Source organism: Brachycentrus maculatus, unplaced genomic scaffold, assembly GCF_059751285.1.
Source record: "Brachycentrus maculatus isolate JH-2025_06_01 unplaced genomic scaffold, ASM5975128v1 h1tg000175l, whole genome shotgun sequence".
In the NCBI taxonomy this organism is placed as follows: Eukaryota; Metazoa; Arthropoda; class Insecta; order Trichoptera; family Brachycentridae; genus Brachycentrus; species Brachycentrus maculatus.
The window spans coordinates 1907151-1931967 of NW_028280927.1; the positions used below are offsets into that span (position 1 = coordinate 1907151).

Here is a 24817-nt window from a genome sequence, read left to right on the forward strand (position 1 = left end):
TCGAAGTTGTCTCAAACTTTGTGATTGAAGATTATCAGAGCAAACTTATTTATAACTCAACTACTCGCACTTATATTCAGCTTATTTATTACTGATTACAGTAGTCTATTCTTAAAAAATCCAAGGGACTGAGAATTGGCCATCTATATTTGTAAATATATATATATATATATATATATATATATATATATATATATATATATATATATATATATATATATATATAAATATATATTTGTATATATATATATATATATATATATATATATATATATATATATATATATATATATATATATATATATAAATATAAATATAAAGAGAAAACAACAATATACACACGTGTAAAACAACTATTATTCACCAATTCTACCCATTATTGACAACCACACTTGTCAAATTCTTGAAATTCTATATTTATGAACCAATTTCGAAACATTATTCTTGAATCACTAGAACTTCACTAGAAACCAGCCTATGACGGTCGTCAGTCCCGTAAATGCCCAGACTCCATATTCTTCTTCATATTTTATGAGATGTCAAAAAATAATGTGAAAATGAATCCTGTAATTAGATATAATCCAGATTTTGTGAACAAGTATTTGGACACGCTCAAAATGTAATATGTGAATGTAATATGTGTGTAAAGTGATCACTTAACCAGTCTATGACTGATCGAAGGCCTTGCGAATGCCCAGACTTCCATGTTCTTCTTTAGATGAGATGTCAAAAAAGACAAACATGTCTTACCCAATAATGGGTATTTCCCCAAACAAAATTTAAAAAAATGTTATTATGTTGACCTTTTAATAAAATAAGAAAAATGTTGTTTTTATGAAGTACTTATTTTTTAATATAATTTATTATAAAACGTATTTTCTACAAGTTCTATGTTGAGATGTCATATATCGCTCACTCCTTTCAACAACGTCATGTATCAAAAACTTGATTTTTCAGGAGATCGTTTTTAAAGTTTAAAAATATAATAAAATGTATTAAAAATAAATATCAAGCCACTTATTTAACTTTTTACCGTGCATCAGGTCTTTTTAGGTAAAACCTGAATATTTTTTCTCCATTTGAAAAATATTAAGTATATTTAAAAAAATAATTAAACAATACCTTTTCTTCAAAATGCAAAAACAACACTTTCTGCCCTGTAACGGGTAAATATAAAATTAAAATATGCCTCTTTTGCTGGGATATAGTACATTTTCTGGGCATTCCGAAAACATGCACAACTGAAAATTGACGATTTTTGATATACATATGACGTTGTTGAAAGGAGTGAGCGGTATGTAAAAAAAATAACTCCTAAGTAGAGATAATTCAGATTTGTGAACAAGTATTAGGATACACTCAAAATCTTATATATAATTTCAGCCCTGTTATTATTATTAACTAAGATTACCTTATGTCATTCGTCTCTCCGAAGATCTTCATCAGTTCAGTGTCAGGATAGTGCTGGTCGAGGTCTTCATCATCAGGGACTCTGTTCCTATCATCCGAGATGGGACTTGGAGTTCTATCCTCCGCAGATCCCAAGGATAGTTCATAAGCCAGGAGATCTTGAAAAGATGGGTTAAAATCTGTAACAAAAAATAAAATTTATTGTTAACTTGTATCGAACCCGGGACCTCCAGAACGGTAGTCGAGCGTGCTGACCATTACACTACGGAGGCAGACAATAAAGACAAGGGGGGTTAAATAAATATAAGTGATTTTTTCACTCTAATATTTATTCAATATTATCCTGGACTGGTACCTTAAGCGGAGGGCTGATCACCTTTCCTTCGTGTGTTAACGATCAATATAACACTGTGTTTGTATAATGCAGTGCCCTATGCACCATTGGGGTGCAGTAAGGGTTTGAATTGAATTGTTAACTTGTATTATTAATCCTTTATCATCATTTTATTTTTTATTTTCGTTACATTTTAAGTTTTATTATGTAGACAGATAATTGATGCTATAGAAATTGAAATCTAATCGCATTGATAGGAAAAAATCATAACTATTTTCAAAGTTTGATTTTTCAAGCTAGTCTCATTATTTTGGTTGAGTCCATATCCTTGTTCTCTTATCTGGGTTTCTTCAATTAGTTATTTATACGATGTATGATAGATGTTCAAATAGTGAAATAAGGAAGGAATGCAGCTGAGACAAGTATTACCGATAAAATTAAGAAAGGTGCGTTGAGATGGTTTTTGGACATGTAAAACGAATGAATGAGGAAAGAACGGTAAAACAAATATATGAGGCAAATGTAATTGGAAAAAGAAGCAGAGGAAGACCGAGAAAAACTTGGCACGATCAAGTATGCCAAATACTTGAAAGTGGTAAGGTTAGGAGTCGCAACAATCGGCGGGTATGCATGAGGAGATGCATGAACGTGGAAGAGGCGAAGAATGTTTGCAAAGACAGAGTGGTGTGGCCTACCACAAGCGGGAAGGCGTGGTGATGGTTAGTTAGTTAGTCAATTATACATTTTGACATCTCACCATAGATAAAGAAGAATATGTAATTTTATTAATTGATTCGGCAGTTTTTTGTGGTAATATCAATCCTCATTAAATTTTTTGTTTTAGTTTTGCTTGGATAATATCACTATTTCTTAAAATCTCTTGTGATACGTGTTACAATGCATTCCGCATCATTTTCAATCACCCAAAATGCATCGGAATGCATCAAAATACGTGTCAATATACTTGAAGAAAAAGTGGTGTTTCCCAAGGAAAAATCAAATTAATAAAATAATATAAGTTAGTAAAGTGGTCACTAAAATAAGGAAATATGCTAGTGTAAGTGACCACTTTACACATATCGCTCACTCCTTTCAAGAACGTCATAAATCAAAAAACTCGATTTTTCAGGAGAACGTTTTTAATGTTTAAAAATATAATACAATGTATTAAAAATAAATATCAAGCCACTTATTGAAATTTTTACTGTGCAACAGATCTTTTTAAGTACAACCTGAAGGTTTTTTCGGCATTTGAAAAATATTTAGTTTATTTTAAAAAATAATTAAACAATACCTTTTCTTCAAAATGCAAAAACAACACTTTCTTACCTGTAGCGGGTAAATATTAAGTTAAAAATATGCCGCTTTTGTTGGGATATAGTACATTTTCTGGGCATTCCGAAAACATGCACAACTCAAAATTGGCGATTTTTGATTTATGACGTTCTTGAAAGGAGTGAGCGATATGTAACATTGACCATTCTACCATGATTGACAACCACGCTATTCGAATTGGTAAATGAAATGATTCATGCTTCGTTTCATGTGCGAGTTCGTACATCTGTGGTTGATTTGAGTGAGCTTTATTTAGCGGAGACTCTTCTAAATGTATGACAGATCCTAACTGAATTATTTTACATACTAGGAGACGACTGAAAATATGTATTTATTTTTAATTATCTATTTTACAAATAATCTAAATTGAGATAGCAATAAAAAATTTCCATATAAATATTTCCTAACATGTATGATATGATTCATACGTCTCGTTTTGAAAACTATCTTTTCAAAGTAAGATTGGCTAAAGTCATTTAATGCATATAAGGGCGAGAAGAAAATAGACCTTAATTTTGGATCATAATCAAATAAATCGACGACACCTACATAAAGTACTCTATCTGCAAATCTGTTACTTTACAGGAGAGAGCTTAGAATTTTTTTTCAACGTATTCTTTTTTATTAATTAACGGTTTTATCTGAAATTCTAAACTAGTATTATTCATTCAAAAACACGTTAGAACAATGTATTAAATCTTTTTAAAACTTTATGCTTTGTCAAAATGAAGTAGTTAGCGTTTTACGAGTTCAATTCATTTCGAAAATTCCATGTAGATAGCGTCTTTTACGTCTGAAAACTAGGCGTAATTTATTATATATATTTTTTTGTTTGTTTATATTTGTATGTAGATAACTGTCAGTTGATAACATACACCAAATATCTCAAAATTGACAAAAATGTAGTTAGAGCACTTAACGTAGGGCACGTCGAAATATAAAAATAATTTTCAATGATTAAAGAAAACACTTCGTTTTTTACCACTTGAGTTTTATTATAGACTACATGTTTCAGAAGTTAAACTTCCATCATTCAGGTCTATATAATAACTATTAGTTAGTTATTATATAGACCTGAATGATGGAAGTTTAACTTCTGAAACATGTAGTCTATAATAAAACTCAAGTGGTAAAAAACGAAGTGTTTTCTTTAATCATTGTAACATGTCTTACCACAAAGTTAATGCCGAAACAATAAATAAAATAAAAATAATTTATGTATCAAATGTTTAATCAAACACTAATTAAATATAATTATTTATATGTCCCAGAGAAGCCTAAAGATTGGTCAAACGACACCCTAGGTTTAAACCTTCTGCGTCAGAAGAGAGGGTGTGCCGATTCTGAATGAGCGGTCTTCATTCTTCGCATGTTATAAGGACGTCCCTGGGAGATATGAAACCATAAAAACTAGATGATTATATTCTCTTGGACACATTGTACCATTATTAGCTGAGGCAAAATGATGGCGGAGAGGGGGATGAGGGTAAACTTAATATCGACGAAAATAAATATACAAGGTGGGACAAAACAATACGTTCAATTGGTTGACATTAAAAATTAAATATATTTTGTTTGCAGACATTCTAAACTGACTAACTTATTTATTGATTTGGCGTTTAATTTGTAGAACTCCATTTTAATTTATGTATTAATTTTAAATCAAACACAGATTTTTTGAGTCTACTAAGTTGTATTTTATTAACAAAAACAAATAAAAAATTATTACATTGTGACAATTGTTTCGCCTTGTTGGGGCATTATCAAACAAATGTGAAGAATTTTTTTTTTTTTTTTGATCTTCACATTCGTTTGATAATGCCCTAACAAGGTGAAACAATTGTCACAGTATAATAATTTTTTATGTATTTTTGTTAATAAAATACAACTCAGTAGACTCAAACAAACTGTGTTTGATTTAAAATTAATACATAAACTAACTAACTTAGTTTAGAATGTCTGCAAACAAAATATATTTTATTATTTTTGTTTGCAGACATTCAGACATTCTACGTTTGCAGACATTCTACATTTGCAGACATTCAGTAATTAAATTAATACATTGTCTTAAATTTTAAACAATAAATAACCTTTTAGTTTAATAATATTAACACGACTATTTATTTTTTGATATCTCAACATAGATGAAGAAGAATATGGAAGTCTGGGCATTTACGGGGCTTACGACCGTCATAAGCTTGTTTAAGTGATCACTTAACGTTGAGTAAAGTGATCGCTTAAACCAGCCTATGTCCATATTCTTCTTCATATATGTTGAAATAACAAAAAGTAATATGAAAAATAACTCCTATAATTCGAGACTATCCAGATACATACTTAGAAAAATGACGATGAATATCAAGTAAATGCAGTTTGGCTGTCCAAACTTAAAACACAGTAAGGGACATTTTTTTATAGAATCTACTTAGTCCAAAAATGCAAAAAAAAGTACTACAAAAAATGTCCCATACTGTGTTTTGAGTTTGGACAGCCGAGTTACTTCCGATATGTGTACATATTTGGAAAATGTTCACCTCTTTGAGTACCTCAAAAGCTGATTTTAATTGATTTTGTTACCATACACCGTGTACAAAAGTAAGTACATTTTTAAGCCGTACTTTACGCCCATCAAAAAATAAAAAAAAGGATATTGACATTGCGGATGAAATGTGTCTTTTCTGTATTTTAATCTTTCTTGTAAACAAAATTTCCATGCATTAGGAAGATCATAAACAATAAGTTTTTTAATATTCGAGGACCATTTTGTTTACTTTGTTGAATATTACTTTTTAAATTTTATTAACGAAAAAATCTTCTTTTCAACTTAGTCACTAAATATTGCGTCGCGTCATTTACCATTATTTATTTTACCATTTTTGGTCATTAATTTTAGTGAAAAGTAATTAGTCCTGCGCTAACAAGTAATATTGAATAAATATGATTGCGAAATAACAACATATTTTTAATCGCATTGTCCAATTACACTTAATCAATATATGTATATATATATATATATATATATATATATATATATATATATATATATATATATATATATTTATATATATATATATATATACATATATATATATAAACATATATATATATATATATGTATATATATATATATATATATATATATATATATATATATATATATATATATATATATATATATATATATATATATATATATATATATATATATATATATATATATATATATATATATATATATATATATATATTTATCAGCCATTAAACGCGATTCGAGAAAACAAGCCTCCACACGCCACCATACACACAATAATTAATTGCAAACATTTTTTGGTTAATTTAAAGTTTAATATTAAAGCTAACAAAACTTGTACGATATTTACGTTGGATTATGCATAAAAGGGTGAATAATAATCGAGAATCCGTTAGAACATAAACGTGTATTTTAAAATGATTAGATAAAAATGTATTTTTTAACGTATGCTCGAGAATATTCTAAGAATTACCGAGTCTATTTTTTTTCACACACAACGCCTTCACGTAAAACAAATGTAAAAAAGTTAATAAAAAATATTTGTTGTTCAAATTCCAAGAATGAAACTATTAATCACAAAATAATGTCAGGAGTTAATTAATAAAGGAAAGGGTAAACGAAGGCTTTACAAAATTGGAGATTTCCGTGAAATTTTTACGTTTACTGAAAATTGCCTTTTCAGGAATTATTTTCTAATCTGGCTATAAAATACTACGGGTTTGTGGCACCGTTATATGTATCTCAGACTTTTTCTTTTAGAGTTCAAACCCAATATATCATAAATTGATAACTATTTTTAAAAAGCCCTTTAGTATATTATTAGATTAAAACCAATATTTTTAGCTTTTCCACTTTATTTTTATTTGACCAGCGACCGGGTTTCGTCGTTACCGACATCATCAGACTGGATGATGTCGGTAACGACGAAACCCGGTCGCTGGTCAAATAAAAATAAAGTGGAAAAGCTAAAAATATTGGTTTTAATCAAATAATATATTAAAAATGCAATTCCATCACGAAGTGTCAGTGGGTAATAAAAATCTATTAAAAAGCCCTTTAGGCTTTAAAAATAGTATGAAATTACAACATTTTGAGTGTGTCCAAATACTTGTTCACAAAATCTGGATTATCTCCAATTATAGGAGTTATTTTCATATTATTTTTTGACATCTCATCAAAGATGAAGAAGAATATGGAAGTCTGGGCATTTACGGGGCTGACGACCGTCATAGGCTGGTTTAAGTGATCATTTTACACACGTGTAACATTCACCAATTCTACCCATTATTGACAACCACACTACTCAAATTCTTGGAAGTTCTGTATATATGAACCAATTTAGAAACCTTGTTCTTGAATCACTAGAACTTCACTAGAGACATCTATTGGTGAGATGTAAAGAAGCTTTTTACTAAGCAGAAACTCTTATATTAGTATGTGAGGTCCAAATCCTGAATTATAATCACACACATGAGAAACGCCAGAAAATACCATTTTCATTTTTATTATTTAAGCTTATAATTTGACCAGACAATTTATGTTGTAAATAAATTAAAAAATAATATAGTATGAAATTAAAATACATTATTTTTGACATCTTAACATGAAACAAGAACATGCATATCTGGGCATTTACTGAGCTTACGACCGTCATTGCATAGTTTAATTGATCACCTTACATACGTGTAACATCCACCAATTCTACCTATGATTGGAAACCATGGTTGTGTGACAAAAATATGAAAATGTGCTTGTTAACTTTGAATTCTCAAGAGATTTATCGAGCGATTTTTTTGAATAATGTAAAAACTGTAGTTCTATTTTTGTGGAGGGTAATTATTATCATAACTTAAATACTTTTTAAACTTCAGATTAAATTGGATTTACTTGAAAGTTTTACTTGTCTAAAATTATGTAATACTGAGATACTCATCTTATGTAAATAGTTTTTGGTAGAAATACTTAAAAATGAAGTTATTTTTTTAAATATTTTTTTTGCACCAATGTATTAAATATTTGCTATTTTTTCATTAAAAAAGATAAAATTATTTATTCGTATTATTGAATTGAATGTTTTAATTTATACAGCTTTTGTAGGCTGGAGTTTTAAAACGCAATCATTTAAAAAACGACCGTTATTAATGTCCCACATTTTTAAAAGCTTTAATTTTTTTTCAAATATAATAAAATATTTTTAATCGGAACTTTGCCAAAATACCCTCCGCTTCAATAAATATAAAAATTCAATCAATGAAAATAAATAATGGACAAATTTTTATCAGATGTATCGTTTTATGATTGATAACTCAAACAGTTTTTAATTAAAAATGGCATTCCTTCATTTTCTTTCGTGTATTAAAAATATTTTCTCTTATCCTCCTCAGTGATTTGTCGCGCTGGAATATTTGATTTCGTAATACATATATCATGATATAAATTGTTTCTATGCGTCAAATATATGGTCCATATATCCAATGAAATTTTGTTGCCTTCTCCTATCTCAAGCCAGGAGTTCAATTTAAAAAAATCAAATTTGCTTTATGTTTTAAAAATGTAAATTAACTTAATGATGGGCACTACAATAGCATAGGAAATAGTACGGTAGTATTTATTGCTGGTATTTACAAGGCTTGCGACTCGTCATAGGCTGGTTTAAGTGACCACTTTAAACACATTTATCATTCTACCTATGCTTGACAACCACACGATTCAAATTTCGAAAGTTATATTTACGTTTTAATTGAAAAAATCTTTTATGTGCTACATCTTCGGTGACATCTATGATTGAATCAAATTAGCTTTTTTATTAGCAGATAAATGTATACCATATACGATTCATCACAAATCATTTTATATACTAGGAGACGCCTGAAAATATCAATTATTTTTTGTATTATATATTAAAACACCGTATTTTGTCCGCTTCCGTAGTGTAATGGTCAGCACGCAAGTCCCGGGTTCGATTCCCAGGGGGAGGGGGTCAAATAAAAAAAGTGTTTTTTTCAATAAATATTTATTCAATAAGAATATTCTAAAGCGGAGGGCTGATCACCTTTCCCTCATGTGTTCGATCAAGATAACATTTTATTTATTTGATGCAGTGCCCTATGCACCATTGGGGTGCGGATAAGGGTTTAAGTATAGATCACAAACTATTAAAAATATCAATAAAATAATCTTGGTATAAATAACTCTTAGCTGAAGCAAATTTTGAATTTCCAAATATTTTTTTTATCCCAATTTATACTTATATTAATTTATACTAATTTAGTATAAATTAGTATTCGTATATAAAAAAGTTTATTAACGACCGTATTTATTGCAACTGCAGACAGTTGGTAGAATTCCATATTGAATTGTTGGGTAATACATCCAAAATTAAACACGGTTGTTGGATTGAATTATACTTTATTTACATATATGATATGTGACGCGTTTCGTCTTATTAAGACATAATCAAACACTTGTTTGATAATGTCTTAATAAGACATTATATATGTAAATTAAGTAAAATTCAATCCAATAACCGTAATTTTGGATATATTACCCAACTATTATAAGGATCTGCAATAAAAATCAAAATGTAAATAGATTGAGGTCAAAGATTTATCCCAAGTGAAAAGTATTATAGTACTATTTATACTGTTCCTACAACATATAACAGCACTTAATGGGTTTGCGTGATCTTATATGAGCGTCATAAATACAGAATGTTTATTAATAACAATGTTTAATAAGAAGGTTTAATAACACTGGCCAACAATTTACAATTTTTATTTGTAACTTGCTTGAAAATACCTGGTCTTTATTCACTTTGCAAGAAATTCAATTAAAAAGGAAAGCAAAAAAAATGTAGCACGTCAGATTTTTTAGTTATGGATATTTTTAATTCTGATGTTGACAAGATTTATGTATAATTATGTAACTAACTAACTAACTAACTAACCATCACGCCACTTCCCCGCAGGGGTAGGCAGAGAGAATAGAACGCCACACCATTCTGTCTTTGCAAACGTTCTTCGCCTCTTCCACGTCCATGCATCTCCTCATACATACTCGCCGATTGTTACGACTCCTAACCTGACCACTTTCAAGTATTTGGCATACCTGATCGTGCCATGTTTTTCTCGGTCTTCCTCTACTCTTTTTTCCACTTACATTCGCCTCATAAATTTGTTTTACCGTTCTTTCCTCAATCATTCGTTCTACATGTCTAAACCATCTCAACACACCTTTCTCAATTTTATCGATAATGCTTATCTCAGTTTTGCATTCCTTCCTTATTTCACTATTAGCACATCTATACATCGTTTATACATATTGTGCGTACATCGTTTATACATATTGTGCGACAAAACAACGCATTATTATGTATAAACATATAATGCTATCGTATTTAATATTAATAAGTTAATACATTTCCACTGTTACTCCATAATTATCAATACTTTTTTTTAATCCTTTAGACCTTAGACTAAAACATATCTAGATACCAACCACTATTACGGTTTCAACGTATGGGGTCCATGCAAACAATAATATGACTGTAAAATCAAAACTTGACGTGATACAAGCTTGTCACCATATAGACTTATCATAAAAATTAAAGTCATAAAAATTTCAGTTACAAAATCCAGTTGACCAGCGTAATCAGACCATGAATTAAATCTGAGAAATCATGAAAGAAATGAGTTCTGTTAGTTACTTATTGAAGGATGCATTTTTTTAAATGGAAAGGGCAAAATAAGGAAATGTTTTAAAATCAATCTATTGTACGACATTAATTTAACAAATTCTTTAAATTCAATATATCGCAGATAATCACGAGATGACAAAATAGAAATTTTCAAAACGATAAAACAACATTAAAAGTAAAAAATAAAATGAAAGTTATTTTTGTAGATACTAGTATACACTGTTATCTTTGTGTGTAGCATTCACGCGCTGCTCATTTTCGATATGTATACTCACTTTGAGACAAGCGAGTATAAACATGAGCTATAGTCTAGTCGTAGATCATAAAACATCAATGCAATTGAAAACATTAAAAATGATTAGTGACAACACCTGCCAAGAAGCACGCTGTCCTCCATGAGCAATGTTTAATTTGTCATGTGTTGCTACAACGTTGAACAGATGACGCTACCCTTGTGATCACAACAGGTGATTAAAAAAAACTATAGCTAATGCAGCGTTGTCCAAATTTCAGAAAAATTATGAAATGTTTGAGAGATATAAGATTTTGGACCAATGAACAATTATATATTATGTATATAATAAGTAAAATAATGTTATTTTAAAATTATTGCTTGCTGAGCTTTAATTAATTAAGCTTTAATCCTTTTCAAAATAAAATTGTAATAAAATTAATCTGAAATATATTTTCTAAATCCTGCTAAAAATAACATTTTAATACCTAAAAAGAGATATGAAATTTAAATACATGTAATATGATTATGAACAAAAAATTACCGATACATTAATTTATTAAACGATATTTTTTCACCCTATGGGCTTTTACGATAAAATGGGTAGTGCACGAATTAAATGTGTCAATATAACATATAATAAAATAAAATAAAAGATTAATTACAAAATATAACACCTTTTGAAGTGTAGAGGAAATCTCTTCACCCTAACGAGGCATTTAATTTCAAAACCAAATCTCTTTTCTACAAAAGAGCTTTGGGTTAAAAATTCCATTATTTTCATAAAGGGAAAGTATTTTTGTAACTTGAAAGATATCTTAATCCAGAGGTTTGGAAAGGGTGCGATTAAATATTACTAATCTTCCCGTCAATTAAAATCTGAAAGAATTTGTACTAACAAATTAATAGAAATTGTCAACATAACGCCCTACCATTCACGTACTACCCTTATTTATTAGGGGTATATTCATTCAAAAAGCCCGAATATATATGTATTAACCTATATACGTGTATACTACACTATTATTGTATTGGCACATGCAATACCCTGGGGCATTGGTCATTTCTATAACCAGTGCTAGAAGAGTTTTAATCATATGTTACGCACTAGTTCTTCGTGTTTAATTACGTTATTGATTTCATAAAGTATTTAATTTACTGTAAATTCAAGTAAAGACAACCTTATGGGCGCTTGTCCACTCCCCGGAATTTCACCGTCCGGCAGTACGGTTTTGAAAAATGAAAGCGACTACAAAAGTTTAGTGTGATCGAATTTACGCGCAACGTAAGAAATATGGACAAAAGCGCAGGCCAATTCAAGCCAATCGTCGTTTAACGCTAATTAATTCCGTGTAATTCCGTGCAGTGGACAAACGCCCTATAAGTAAAATTATTTTTCATAGCTACAAAACTTTTAAAAAAATCATGCCGAGGAAAACTTGGCATGATGAAGAATTTTAAATACTTAGGCGTGGGCAAGTCAGGAGTTGGAATAATCAGCGGATATGTATAATGAGATCCATGAATGTGGAAACGGCGAAGATTATTTAAAGATTGTGGGAGTTTTTTCTGCCCACCCCTGAGGAGAAGCGGCAAATATTAATGCAAATTTTTCCCGGGAAATATTAACTAAAAAACGGAGCTGTATATAAAAAAAAATGTTTTAATTCTTTAACCATCTTTCCCAATTATTTTGAACATTACAAACCTATATCCAATATTATTAAATACACTCATATCAACACATATACACCCTTAATACATAAAAATATTATTTAAATACACTTTTATTCGAGTTTTTATCTGTCAACGAACTCTATTGTATTATTTTTTTTTTATAATTGAACACTAATAAGTTTTATTTATATATATATATATATATATATATATATATATATATATATATATATATATACATATATATATATATATATATATATATATATATATATATATATATATATATATATATATATATATATATATATATATATATATATATATATATATATATATATATATACGACTAGTTTCGAAAACTTACAGATATTTTCATCTTTTAGTAAAAATTAAAACTAAGTTTAAAATTAAGTTTTGATTTTTACCAGAAGATGAAAACATCTGTAAGTTTTCGAAACTAGTCGTATATATATAAATAAAACTCATTAAGTGGTATATTCAAGTGTTTAATTAAAAAAAAATAATCAACATGTCATTCCACAAAGTTAATGCCGAATCAATAAATAATATATCACTATTGTATTTCTGTAGAAATCTATAACTAGTTTTTTTCTATGTTTATATGTTCATTTACTTATATGTTCGCCTCCGTAGTGTAACGCTCGGCTATCGTTCTGGAGGTCCCGGTTTCGATTCCCAGGGGGGTCAAATAAATATAAGTGATTTTTTTCACTGTAATATTTATTCAATATTACCCTGGACTGGTCCTGAAGCGGGGGGCTGATCACCTTTCCTTCATGTGTAAACGATCAAGATAACACTGCGTTTAGGGTTTTATTATATTACTATTATATGATCATGCTTTATTGCATATGTTGCTGTTGATTTCCCCAAATAAATAAATTCATCAACAACGTTACGACCACCTACGCGCTTAGTTTACGATTCTCAAAAATATAAAAAAAATTACAACCTTAGTTGTTAAAAATATTGATATGTAACACTTGTCATATAAGATAACATCGAGATAAAAACAATAGCTTGGTAAATATATTAACATTTTTGTAATCTTGCGAAACACGCGTGGGTTTGCGAAAAGTACAAGTAAAAAAATAATAACTACGAATATTTTGCAAAACTCGAAACATCATCGCGGTAATAAAAAACGTTATTTATGTCTCATGCCATCTTCACACGGGTAATATTTTACGACTGCCGCAATATTGGGAAAAGAAATGTAACATTTTCCATTATGTTGTTCGCACTTTGTTTAACTTAATAAAGCAAATTCAAATAATATCAAATACCAAGAGGTAGAAATATAAGATTACTGAGGCACTTAGGAGATTTACCGTCTGTTTTGTGTTTCCCTTGAAAAAAAGTGTCATGCGTTACGTGTTTAAGAGGAATGTACCTACCCGTTAGATTGTGGAGCTCTAGCAACCCTTGTCATTTTAAGGGTCCTGTTTTTACATTGCGAAAGGTAACAAATAATGCATCTAAAATTTGCTGTTTTTCTATTACACATTTTTACCGACTTTTTAATCATTATTTTTTTTTACAGAATACATATACTTGTACAGTAAACCCCCTTGTAATGTTGAGATAAGTACCGCAATACGGAGTGACCGTTTTGGAGGGTAAATGTTTTAAAATCGTATTTTAATTTAATAATGACTCATTTCAGTCATTCGCTGGTGAAAATGTAAAAATTAAATTTCAAACATCGAACCCCTATACTGTTCCCTCCGATAACGCAGTACCTATCTCAACGTTATATGGGGGTTTAGTAATATTGGCTAAGTGCTTGTTTATAAGTTAAAACGAAAAATATACTGATATAATCCTTTCAAACTTAAAGGGCTTTATGAAATGCTCCTACAACACTCTTTTTGCTAAGTTTGTTAAAACCAAATGTGTATTCCCACTAAAGTAAGGCTTTCCGCTTTCTCAGAAATTTCAGAATTAAAAAGATATATTTTGGATAAAATCATAAAATAATGAAATTTATTTCATGGTTCACGATTCGTTTTTTATTAATTTTATTTTCATTAAATTTTGGCATAAAAATTCAAATTATTTCCATCCTTAAACTAATGTTCCGGGAACAATGTCCCCAGAAAACTCATAAAATAATAAAATAAAAATGTAAATTATTAGACTTTTTGTAAAATAAATTAAAGTTCAGAAACATTCTTATCAGTTAATGGCGTATATCATTGATTCAAAAGCCAAAAACAATACTTACTTTAAAAAAAGTTTAAACGTACAAAGAAAAAATATAATGTAAATGGTAAAGATATGTAAAAGGTAGGTACGATAGGTACTGAGGTATCGATTTTTCAGTTACATTATACTGTCAATATTTGATAATTCACCATATAACTTTTTTTCTTCTTTTTACTTAAGTAGGTACAAACATTGTCTTAATGGAGGATTTTTTTGTTGATATACAAATATTTAAATTTCATATCTTTTTGCAAGATTATTTTATTTATTTTATAAGGCTCCAATCGTTTGCGAGTGATTTTGACTATTACAAACAAAATGCATTGCAATAAAAAAGGTAGGCGTATAAGAGGAGATAGAGAGAGGAGATAAAAACAATAATAATTAATTGAAATTCAGGAAAATATTAAATGAATTAGTCGAACTTTTTTAATCAAAACCGTATTAAAACATGGACGGTAATTTTTTTGTTACCTGAAATGTAACTTTGTAATATGGATCATACACTTGCACATACACTTGTGCATACACACACACACACCCACACACCCACACCCACACACACACACCCACACACACACACACACACACACACATACACACACACACACACACACACACACACACACACACACACACACACACACAAACATGTGTGTGTATGTGTGTATATATACAGGTGCTTAATTAAGTAATTGTTTCATATACATATTATTTTATCTTCAAAATATGTACGAATAACAATAGAACTAATATTTCTAGAACGAAACATTAAAATTTCAATTTAAATAATCATTTCTAAATGGTTCACATTAGTCATATATTTTTGTATAAATTAAAATATTTTAAAAATGATATGAGAACTTGGATTAAAAGAGATTTTATTGTTAAAATATGAGAGCTTTAAAGCTTCGTCCTCAACGGAACATACCACTCACATTTAAAAAGCATTTTAATGTTTTAAGTATACGATGAGAATGTAGAATATTCAACCGTAGTTTCAAAATAACATTGCAATAAAGTAAAGTACAATTTCTAAAGTAACTTGAGTATTTGAAACTTGGTAAAAATTTTGTCAAAGGGTTTGTATTTTAATATTTTTACAAATGTGTGAAACGTTACTAAGAAATTTTTATAATGTTTTCTTTTCAAATATTTTAGATGGTTGTTCACGAACTGTTTTTAATTTCATTATTGATATTTCAACAAAGATGATGAAAAATATGGTAGTCTGGGTATCTACAGAACTGACAACTTATCATAGGCTGGTCTAAGTGATTATTTTACATGTACGTGTAACATTCACTATTGAATCCATGATTGAAACCACACTACTAAAATTTTAGAAGTTGTATTTATGCTTCAATTGACACTTTTTCCACATGCCAGTTTTCAGCACCAACTATGGTTGAGTTCAGTTTTTTTTCAGAGACCTTCATGAAATAAATCTATGTAAAATTATTCCTGAATCATTTCTGATCTAAGAGACGCTTAAAAACATGACAGGCAGTAAGCCTTGTAAATACCCAGACTTCCAAATTCTTTCTTCTTTATCTATGTTGAGATATCAAAAAATAATGTTTCAATATTCTTCTTCATCTATGTATGTTGCGATATCAATTCCTAAGTGCACAAACCCAGATAATGAACAAAAATTTGGACGCACTCAAAATATTATGCTGTCAATGCTAAGTTTGAGCGATGTATTTTTTGCTTAAAGTATCATTAATATCTCCCCTTAAACGATGATTTAGGTTTGAAAGGGTCAAAGGTTGTGTCTACTGTGTTATAAGGGTCTATATTGGTATTTAGGGGTAGGGTCAGAAGCCAAACCGCCCTTAATGAGATGAAATCTTTGTGTCGATGCGAAAACTTTAAAGGAAAAGTGGTGTATTTAGTTTTATCACGTGATCCAGTATATAGACTATGACGTCTTACTCCTTAATTAGTTTTTCTTAGAGTAATAACAACACTGAAAATGACAAGGATATGAAATAAGTTATACCAAATGAGTATCATTTCATGGGGATAATGCACAACGAATTGAGTGTGTCCAAATCCTCGTTCATAAATCTGGGTTTCTTCAAGTAGGAGTTTATTTATTAGAAGCCATTATGATTATTTATAATGGCATCTCAACATAGATGAAGAACAATATGGATATCTAAGTATTGACAGGGATTACGACCCGTCACAGGTTTTATAACTTCCATATTCTCCCCATCTTTTTGAGATTTCAATGTAAATAGTTCTTAGGTGGAGAAACCCATATTTGTGATTAAGGATTTGGACACACTAAAATGTTGTGAATGAAATACCTTGCTAAGATATAAGCCAAATAAAAATTTAAAAAATAAATATTTTACTTATTGTAAACCTCTAACCCTCCCCCTAACTTTCCCCTCTCCTTATTTATAGAACAATTTTATATTTTATATTTTAGTTATTATACAGACCTGAATGATGGAAGTTTAACTTCTGAAACATGTAGTCTATAATAAAACTCAAGTGGTAAAAAACAGGTGTTTTCTTTAATCATTGTAAAAAATAAATGTTTTCAAGATTTTCCTAATGAAGGTGCCAACCCCAAGGTAGACGACTCTCGAGCAGACCACCAAAGAAATGAATAGACAATTGGGAATCGACATCGCAGGAGGCTAATTCCTCTTAAAATCAGGCCACAAGGCCTGCACCAAGCTGAAGAAGAAGAAGAATGGTTGAGTTATATGAGAAATAAACTGTTTCAAGTAAAATTGTTAAATTTTTTCAACAAAAGCCAAGTAATTCGACTGGGTAAAGTATTGTGCCTATGTTCATGTTAATCAGATAATTAATTTCGGAAATACTAGAAGCTCCATGAAATAATAACAATTAAAAGTACGTTGTCGACCCGCGAGGCTAAAAGTTTTCTGTATAATAAAATATTCTTTATTTCTCCGTTATTCAGGTACGGTATGTAAAGCCTAGGGGTGTTTACAAATTACAAGGAAAACACGTCAGCTAATAAAGGGGTATATACGTACCTATGTAGGCTTTATGTGCGGGCAGTCTTTATACCCGAAACCCACGTGTAAAATGACCCAAACGTCTGATATAATATTATAGGTATAAAACAACGCAAACTTTGTCATTGCATGCATTGTCACTGTGAATGAAGGGTTTCCATTATTATTTTAGCTTTACTAAAACTTTAATATACGTGGAGCTTTACAAAATAGTGACAGATATATTTAAGATACCACTGAGGAAGAAAAATTCTCAACAAACTTTTGTTTGAAGGGTTTTCCATCTGAACCAGTGGTTCCCAAACTCTTTTGGCCCACGGACCCCTTTTCATAGTCAAATTTGATCACGTACTCTAGATGAAAAACTACATGAATGCATCGTAGAAAAATTACAAATTTAAATTTGATGTCTTGAATGGTAAATGGTGTCGTAAAAATGGATTGGAAATTCAGATTCTGAAATAGTTTCATCAAAGGCTGCAAAATCGGCATCAATTTTAATCATTCAACAAGAATCTCGACGCTGAATTTTAAAACCATGTGAAATAAGGTTAACTTTGGAGAAAAAAAAAATTACGGAAGCTATGTAAATTCATGTAATTTAATTATTTTGTTTGTCAATGGGATGATGATATGTAGGAACAGTGCATAAAACGATTATTTTGATCTCTAAAGACTTTTGTCTCCAGAACCTGATAGATTTATGCAAAAATTGACACAAAATACATAACATTTTTAGTGTGTCATTTTGAACAACAACATGAGTTATTTTCATTTCATTTTTTGACATCTCACATACTAATATAGGATTTTCTGCTTAGTAAAAGCTTCTTTACATCTCACCAATAGATGTCTCTAGTGAAGTTCTAGTGATTCAAGAACAAGGTTTCTAAATTTGTTCATATATATAGAACTTCCAAGAATTTGAGTAGTGTAGTTGTCAATAATGGGTAGAATTGGTGAATGTTACACGTGTGTAAAGTGATCACTTGAACCAGCCCATAACGGTCGTCAGCCCCGTAAATGCCCAGACTTCCATATTCTTCTTCATTTTTGATGAGATGTCAAAAAAAATAAAACGAAATACATAGTTTAAAGACTGAAATTTTAAAACTGTAATATCTTGACATTCATTTTGTCGGAGAGTCGCTCACAAAAGCATCGCAATGGCATTTAATATGCATTTGAGAGAGATGTGCAAAGAGCTCTTTCAAAAACCATATAATTATGCCATACAAAATGTTTTTGAAGTCTTTATCTGTAAGGAATATGGGTACGTTGCGGACAAAGTGGTGATAAGAACATCCCGCAAACGCAAACTCACGTCACACACTAAAAGCTCCTAATAACTTGAATATGCATAAAATAAAACAGAGTCAAAGAACTAGCAATATTTTATTGTCTTATTCCACCACCTAACCACACAACATCATCATTATTCACTTCATAATTGTACCATTGAAAGATTGATTACATCACTTCATATTTAATTACATCATTGAAATTTCCCATATTTAATTACATATACTATGTTTTTTACCCATATTTGATTCAAATTACCTACAACTATTTTGTCCTGGAAAATAAATCCACCAAAAGGCATATAATTTTCTTAGTGACTTTTGCGAAAAGGGTTTATTTAGGGTGTGAATTTATTAATGATTTCGTTTTAAAAATAAGAATAAAATATCTAAATATTTATTCAACATTTGCAAGTTCTTCTTTGACCTTCCACTCTTTAAAAGTATCTCGCCCATTTTGATTTTTATATCAAAGTAATCAGAGAATAAATTAAAATGACATTTTAAATTTATAGAGTTACAGAGATTTTTAAGACAATTCTTTAAAATGTTTGGATCTAGCTCTTAAAATGATTATGCTAATTTAATAACAATTATGTTAATTTTCTCTTTTATAATATGCTCTTGGAGTAATAATAGAAATATTACACGAAACAAAAGCGCTCTTAGAAAAATCTGAATACGAAATTTTGCAAGATAATACAGATATAGAATTAACATAAGTGAACGAACTCATTTCCTTTCTTTAAACGTAGCATTGCATACAAAGGATTTTTAAGAAACTGTTGGTTAAATGCGATACGAATGTATATATTTTTTACTTTAGTTAAGTTATCTTTTCGACGGTAAATATGGTCCTATAAAGATTTTTTTTTTAAAACGATAAAACCAAATAAAAAAAAAATAACGTTTGTTAGTTAAATATCTCCTCAAGTGTCACCAATTGCCACACCACTTCTCCGCAGGGATAAGGCAGTGAAAAAAACGCCCTACTAATCTGTTTTTCATACTTATATTTCAGTTTGGTAACTAGTTTAATGAATTATTATGCTTACGAATAACGAATTAGAAATAATGATTGTATTTTTCATATAAAATATGAAATACATCTTACTTTATTTTATTAAAATTAAACACTTGAATAATCCACTTAATCGAGTTTTATTTTTATTTACGACTAGTTTCGAAAACGACAATTGTTTTCATCTTCGGGTACAAATTAAAACATATTAATATGTCATTCCACAAAGTTAATGCCGAATCAATAAATAATACATCGTACTTGTTGTGTTGTAAACATATTAATTATTTAATAAGATATAAAATACAATATTTTGAGTGTTTTCAAAATTTTGTCCAAATATTTCGGATTTGGTCCACTTAGGAGTTTTTTATATCAATATTTTTATTGTATCTCAATGATTATTTTTTTTAACATCTCAACATAGATAAGGAAGAATATAAAAGTCTGGGCATTTACGGGGCTTACGACCGTCATAGGCTATGATGAGATGTCAAAAAATAATATGAAAAATAACTCCTATAATTGAGATAATCCTGGTTTGTGAACAAGTATTTGGACAAACTCAAAATGTTGAGTCTCAATATATTATAGATGTTTTTTATACATTTCGTAAAGGCTTCTGCTAATAAAAAAAACTTAATATATGCAATAAATACTAGTTTAGTATTAGTGTTAATCAGTCTTGATAAAGAAGCGGTTAGCTTCGAAACCGGTAGACATTATAATTAATAACAATAAATAATAAAACCCTTATCCGCACCCCAATGGTGCATAGGGCACTGCGTCATATAAACGCAGTGTTATCTTGATCGTTTACACATGAAGGAAAGGTGATCAGCCCTCCGCTTCAGGTACTAGTCCAGGGTAATATTGAATAAATACGACAGTGAAAAAATCACTAATATTTATTTTACCCCCCTTGGGAATCGAACCCAGGACTTCCAAAACGGTAGCCGAGCGTGCTGACCATTACACTATGGAGGCGGACAGTTAAGTTATAATAAAATATTTATGGTGATATTAAAACAGTTACATTTTAATTATAAGAAAAGTAATCGTTACACAGTTTAAAGGTGGTATAAGTGATCACTTATACCACCCAATGACACGTAGCCCTAGCCCTGTCAATACGCAGATTCTCATAATTTTTCTTGACGTGACTAAAAATTCTTGAAGTAACTAATTAATTTGTTGAATGAAAAATGTTTTTTTTTTCTAAGCAAGTCAACTAATAAGCAACCCTTATTTGCCAATGACGATTTTTAATAATAAAAAAATTAATTAAGGGTGACAATAGACCAATTTAATTCTATTTGTGTGAGTTTAGTCAATGATTTCGAGGACCTTTGATTTCAAACTCAAATTTTGGGAGGTGGAATTGTTTTTTATTCTACGTAATTGGATGTCTTCTAACGAATGATGAAAAATTTTGCGGTCAAAATAATACATAATTAAGGAAATTCATTAGGTCTACCTGAATGACTTTGTTGTTTTCATTTTACTTCTGTTTTAATTTAATTGTTTTTTAATTGAATTTTTAATGAAATACCCCTACATAGATATTATGCTTGTATTTAATGAATTCTATTTAAAAAAAAAATAAAAAAAACAATACACTAAACCTATAACCATCACACTGCTTCTTTGCAAGGGTAAGCAAAAAAAATAGAACGCTACACCACTTTCGTTGAAAACATTCTTCCCCTCTTCCACATTCACATATCTCCTAATACATACCCGCCGATTGATCCGACTCCAGATCTGACTACGCCCAAGCATTTGACCTGCTTGATCATGCCAAGGTTTTTTCGGTCTTTCTCTGCTCTTATTTCTTACAAACTTGTTTTATCGTTCATTCCTCATTCATTCGTTCCACATGTCCAAACCATATTTCACCATACCTTTCTTCATTTTATCCAAAATGCTTACCTCAGCCTTGGATTTGATTTAATTCAGCTTCCAGACAGGATAATAATATCAAAATATTGATTATTCAATTAAGAACCTTAATCATTTCACCAATCGAGATAAAAGTAGACTGAATGCAGTCGAAATGCGTATTCTTAAACGAATGTGCGACAAAGCGTTTGAATGAATTTAAGGAAAGAAAGCAATAAAATTAAGAAAGTTGTGTGAATTTGGGCATCGAATAAGTGAATAAACAAATGTATGAGAAGAACGTGGTTGCTAATAGAAGCAGAAAAAGACCGAGGAAAACTTGACATAATCAAGTATTTCAAATGCTTGAAAGCACACAGGTCAGGAGTTGGAATAATCGGCTGGTATCTATGATAAGGTGTTTGAATATGTTTGAATGTGGAAGAAACGTAGATTGTGTGCAAAGACAAATTGGTATGGCGTTCTATTCTCTCTGCTTATCCCTGCGATAAGCAGCGTTTGTTATTTAGTTGGTAAGTAAAAAAAAAATATTTACAGCCGACACACAAGTATTTGCAAAAAATAAAGCAGTAAAATGTTGAAAAAAGAGAAATTTTCAAATAGACGCCATAATGATATTCCCATTTTTCCACAACAAAATTTTAGATTTTATTTTATTTCATTTTAAAACAAAAATCTGACAAAAAGGGTTGATTCTTTTTTTTTAAATTCTTTGAATTCATATTCTCTTTACATAGAATTAAGAATTTCGTATCAAATATGTACGTGATTTTTTTTTCGCAGCAAATAAACGTTTATAACGGTTTTTTAGCGGCCATAATTTTAACAACTATGTATAATATGCAAAAACTGGGAGTTTAGGGACCGTTTTTATGTTTAAATTAAATAATATATTAGAGGTGTGAGTTGCGCCATTTTGTGTTAATTTAATTTTAAAATTTAAACAAAATTTCCATTAAGCTCCCACTAACCAGCTAACTAACTAACCATCACACCGTTTCCCCGCGGGAGTAGCCAGAGAGAATTGAACGGCATACCAATCTGCCTTTGCATAGAATCTTCGCTTTTTCCACATTCATACATCTTCTCATACATACACGCTGATTATTCCGACTCAATGCACCGTCTGATGGTTTCACCCGCCTCTATTGAGTAATGGTTAGTGCGTTTGGCTACAGCCACATGAGATTCAAAACTCGATTTCAGGGAGGTTAAAATGAAATTTAATTTTTCTAAGGAAAAAATATTTCGCACCACCGTGAATGGGTACCGGAAGCGCAATACTGATTGTCTTGCTTTCATGTGCAGTGTCCCGTGAACCATTTTTTCAGTGCAATATCGGAATAATCATATAATTTAACTTGCCTGCGATATGTGCAATGAAATGCTTAATTCAATAGACATCAATAATATTTCTTTTAAAACGTTTAAGAGAAATATTGATGATGTCTATTTGACTATTTGATTACTTAATTGAGAAATGTGAGTTAATATTACATAAAATAGTTATATTTATGAACATGGATTTTTTTAAAGATTATTTTTAAGTAAAATCCTGTAATTGGATTTAAAAAAAAGGAATAAACCGCAAATCCTGTATTTTTGAGATGCAGCTTGTCTGCAGGTAGAATAGTAAGGAAAGTGAAAGAAAATGTGAAAAACACGTCACAAATATCCAGACCAATAGAAAATATATTTATATTTTTAAATGTTTTGTTAAAATTCTATTGGTTTTTCAATAAATAAATAATGGTCAAAAATATAATTTTTAATAACAAAAGTAAGATGTTTTGTACTGACATTTCTTGGTAGAACTGCATTTTATAGAATGAAATAACAACTATGTAATTTGTTCCACATTAAGGTTATTTGACCAGCAACCGGGTTTCGTCGTAACCAACATCATCAGACTGGTAAAAAAGTATGAAAATTATTCGAAACAATATCAAATCCCAGCTAAAATTACCAGTGCAGGAAATGTTTTTCAATGAATTACTTCATACTACTTTTTGACATCTCATCAAAGATGAAGAATAATATGGAAGTTTGGGCATTTACGGGGCTGACGACCATCATAGATGAGATGTCAAAAAAACTACTATAGTTGGAGATAATCCAGATTTGTGAACAAGTATTTTTTTTTATTATTTATTAGCAAAGCACCGAAAATTGAGTGATACATAAATATTTGGACACTCAAAATGTTGTAAATGAAATACTTGATTAAGACCTATGATTAAATTAATATTTTTATCAAAATAAAAATAAATAAGCAGGTGTATATACCTGATAAATACAAGGGTCCTGCCGCAATCAGCGTCGGCAGCAGGAAAACCAGCAGGGTGGGTATCATCATGATGTTGCGGTCACCGATTAACATCCGCGCGCTATCACCATCGCCCAGGTCAAGGGATGATTGGAGACTGAAGGAGCGACCACGGATGCCGCCCTTATATGTCGGCACCGACCCCCTCCTCCTCCCTCCTCCCCTACCACCACCCCGCCCCGCCCACAGCGCGGGGTCGTTCCGCCCACCATCAAACAATACGTACAATAATCATGTAATCATTTTCCTATGGTATTCCCCGTTGCAATTGCCGACGACTGCAATCATGGTCATATTGGATGATAAATATTTGCG

General features: G+C 30.0%; 1 protein-coding gene across 1 annotated transcript in view; it reads right to left on the reverse strand.

The window, feature by feature from the left end:
* LOC148308174 (uncharacterized) overlaps nt 1-24556 on the reverse strand; it is a 57161-nt gene extending 32605 nt beyond the window's left edge. The window contains exons 1-2 of the mRNA XM_088262225.1: nt 24463-24556; nt 1412-1589 (exon numbers count right to left, since the gene is read on the reverse strand). Coding sequence (XP_088118351.1) covers nt 1412-1589; nt 24463-24556 — 272 coding nt within the window. The remainder of the gene's footprint in view (nt 1-1411; nt 1590-24462) is intronic.
* Between the last annotated feature and the right edge of the window lie 261 nt (nt 24557-24817).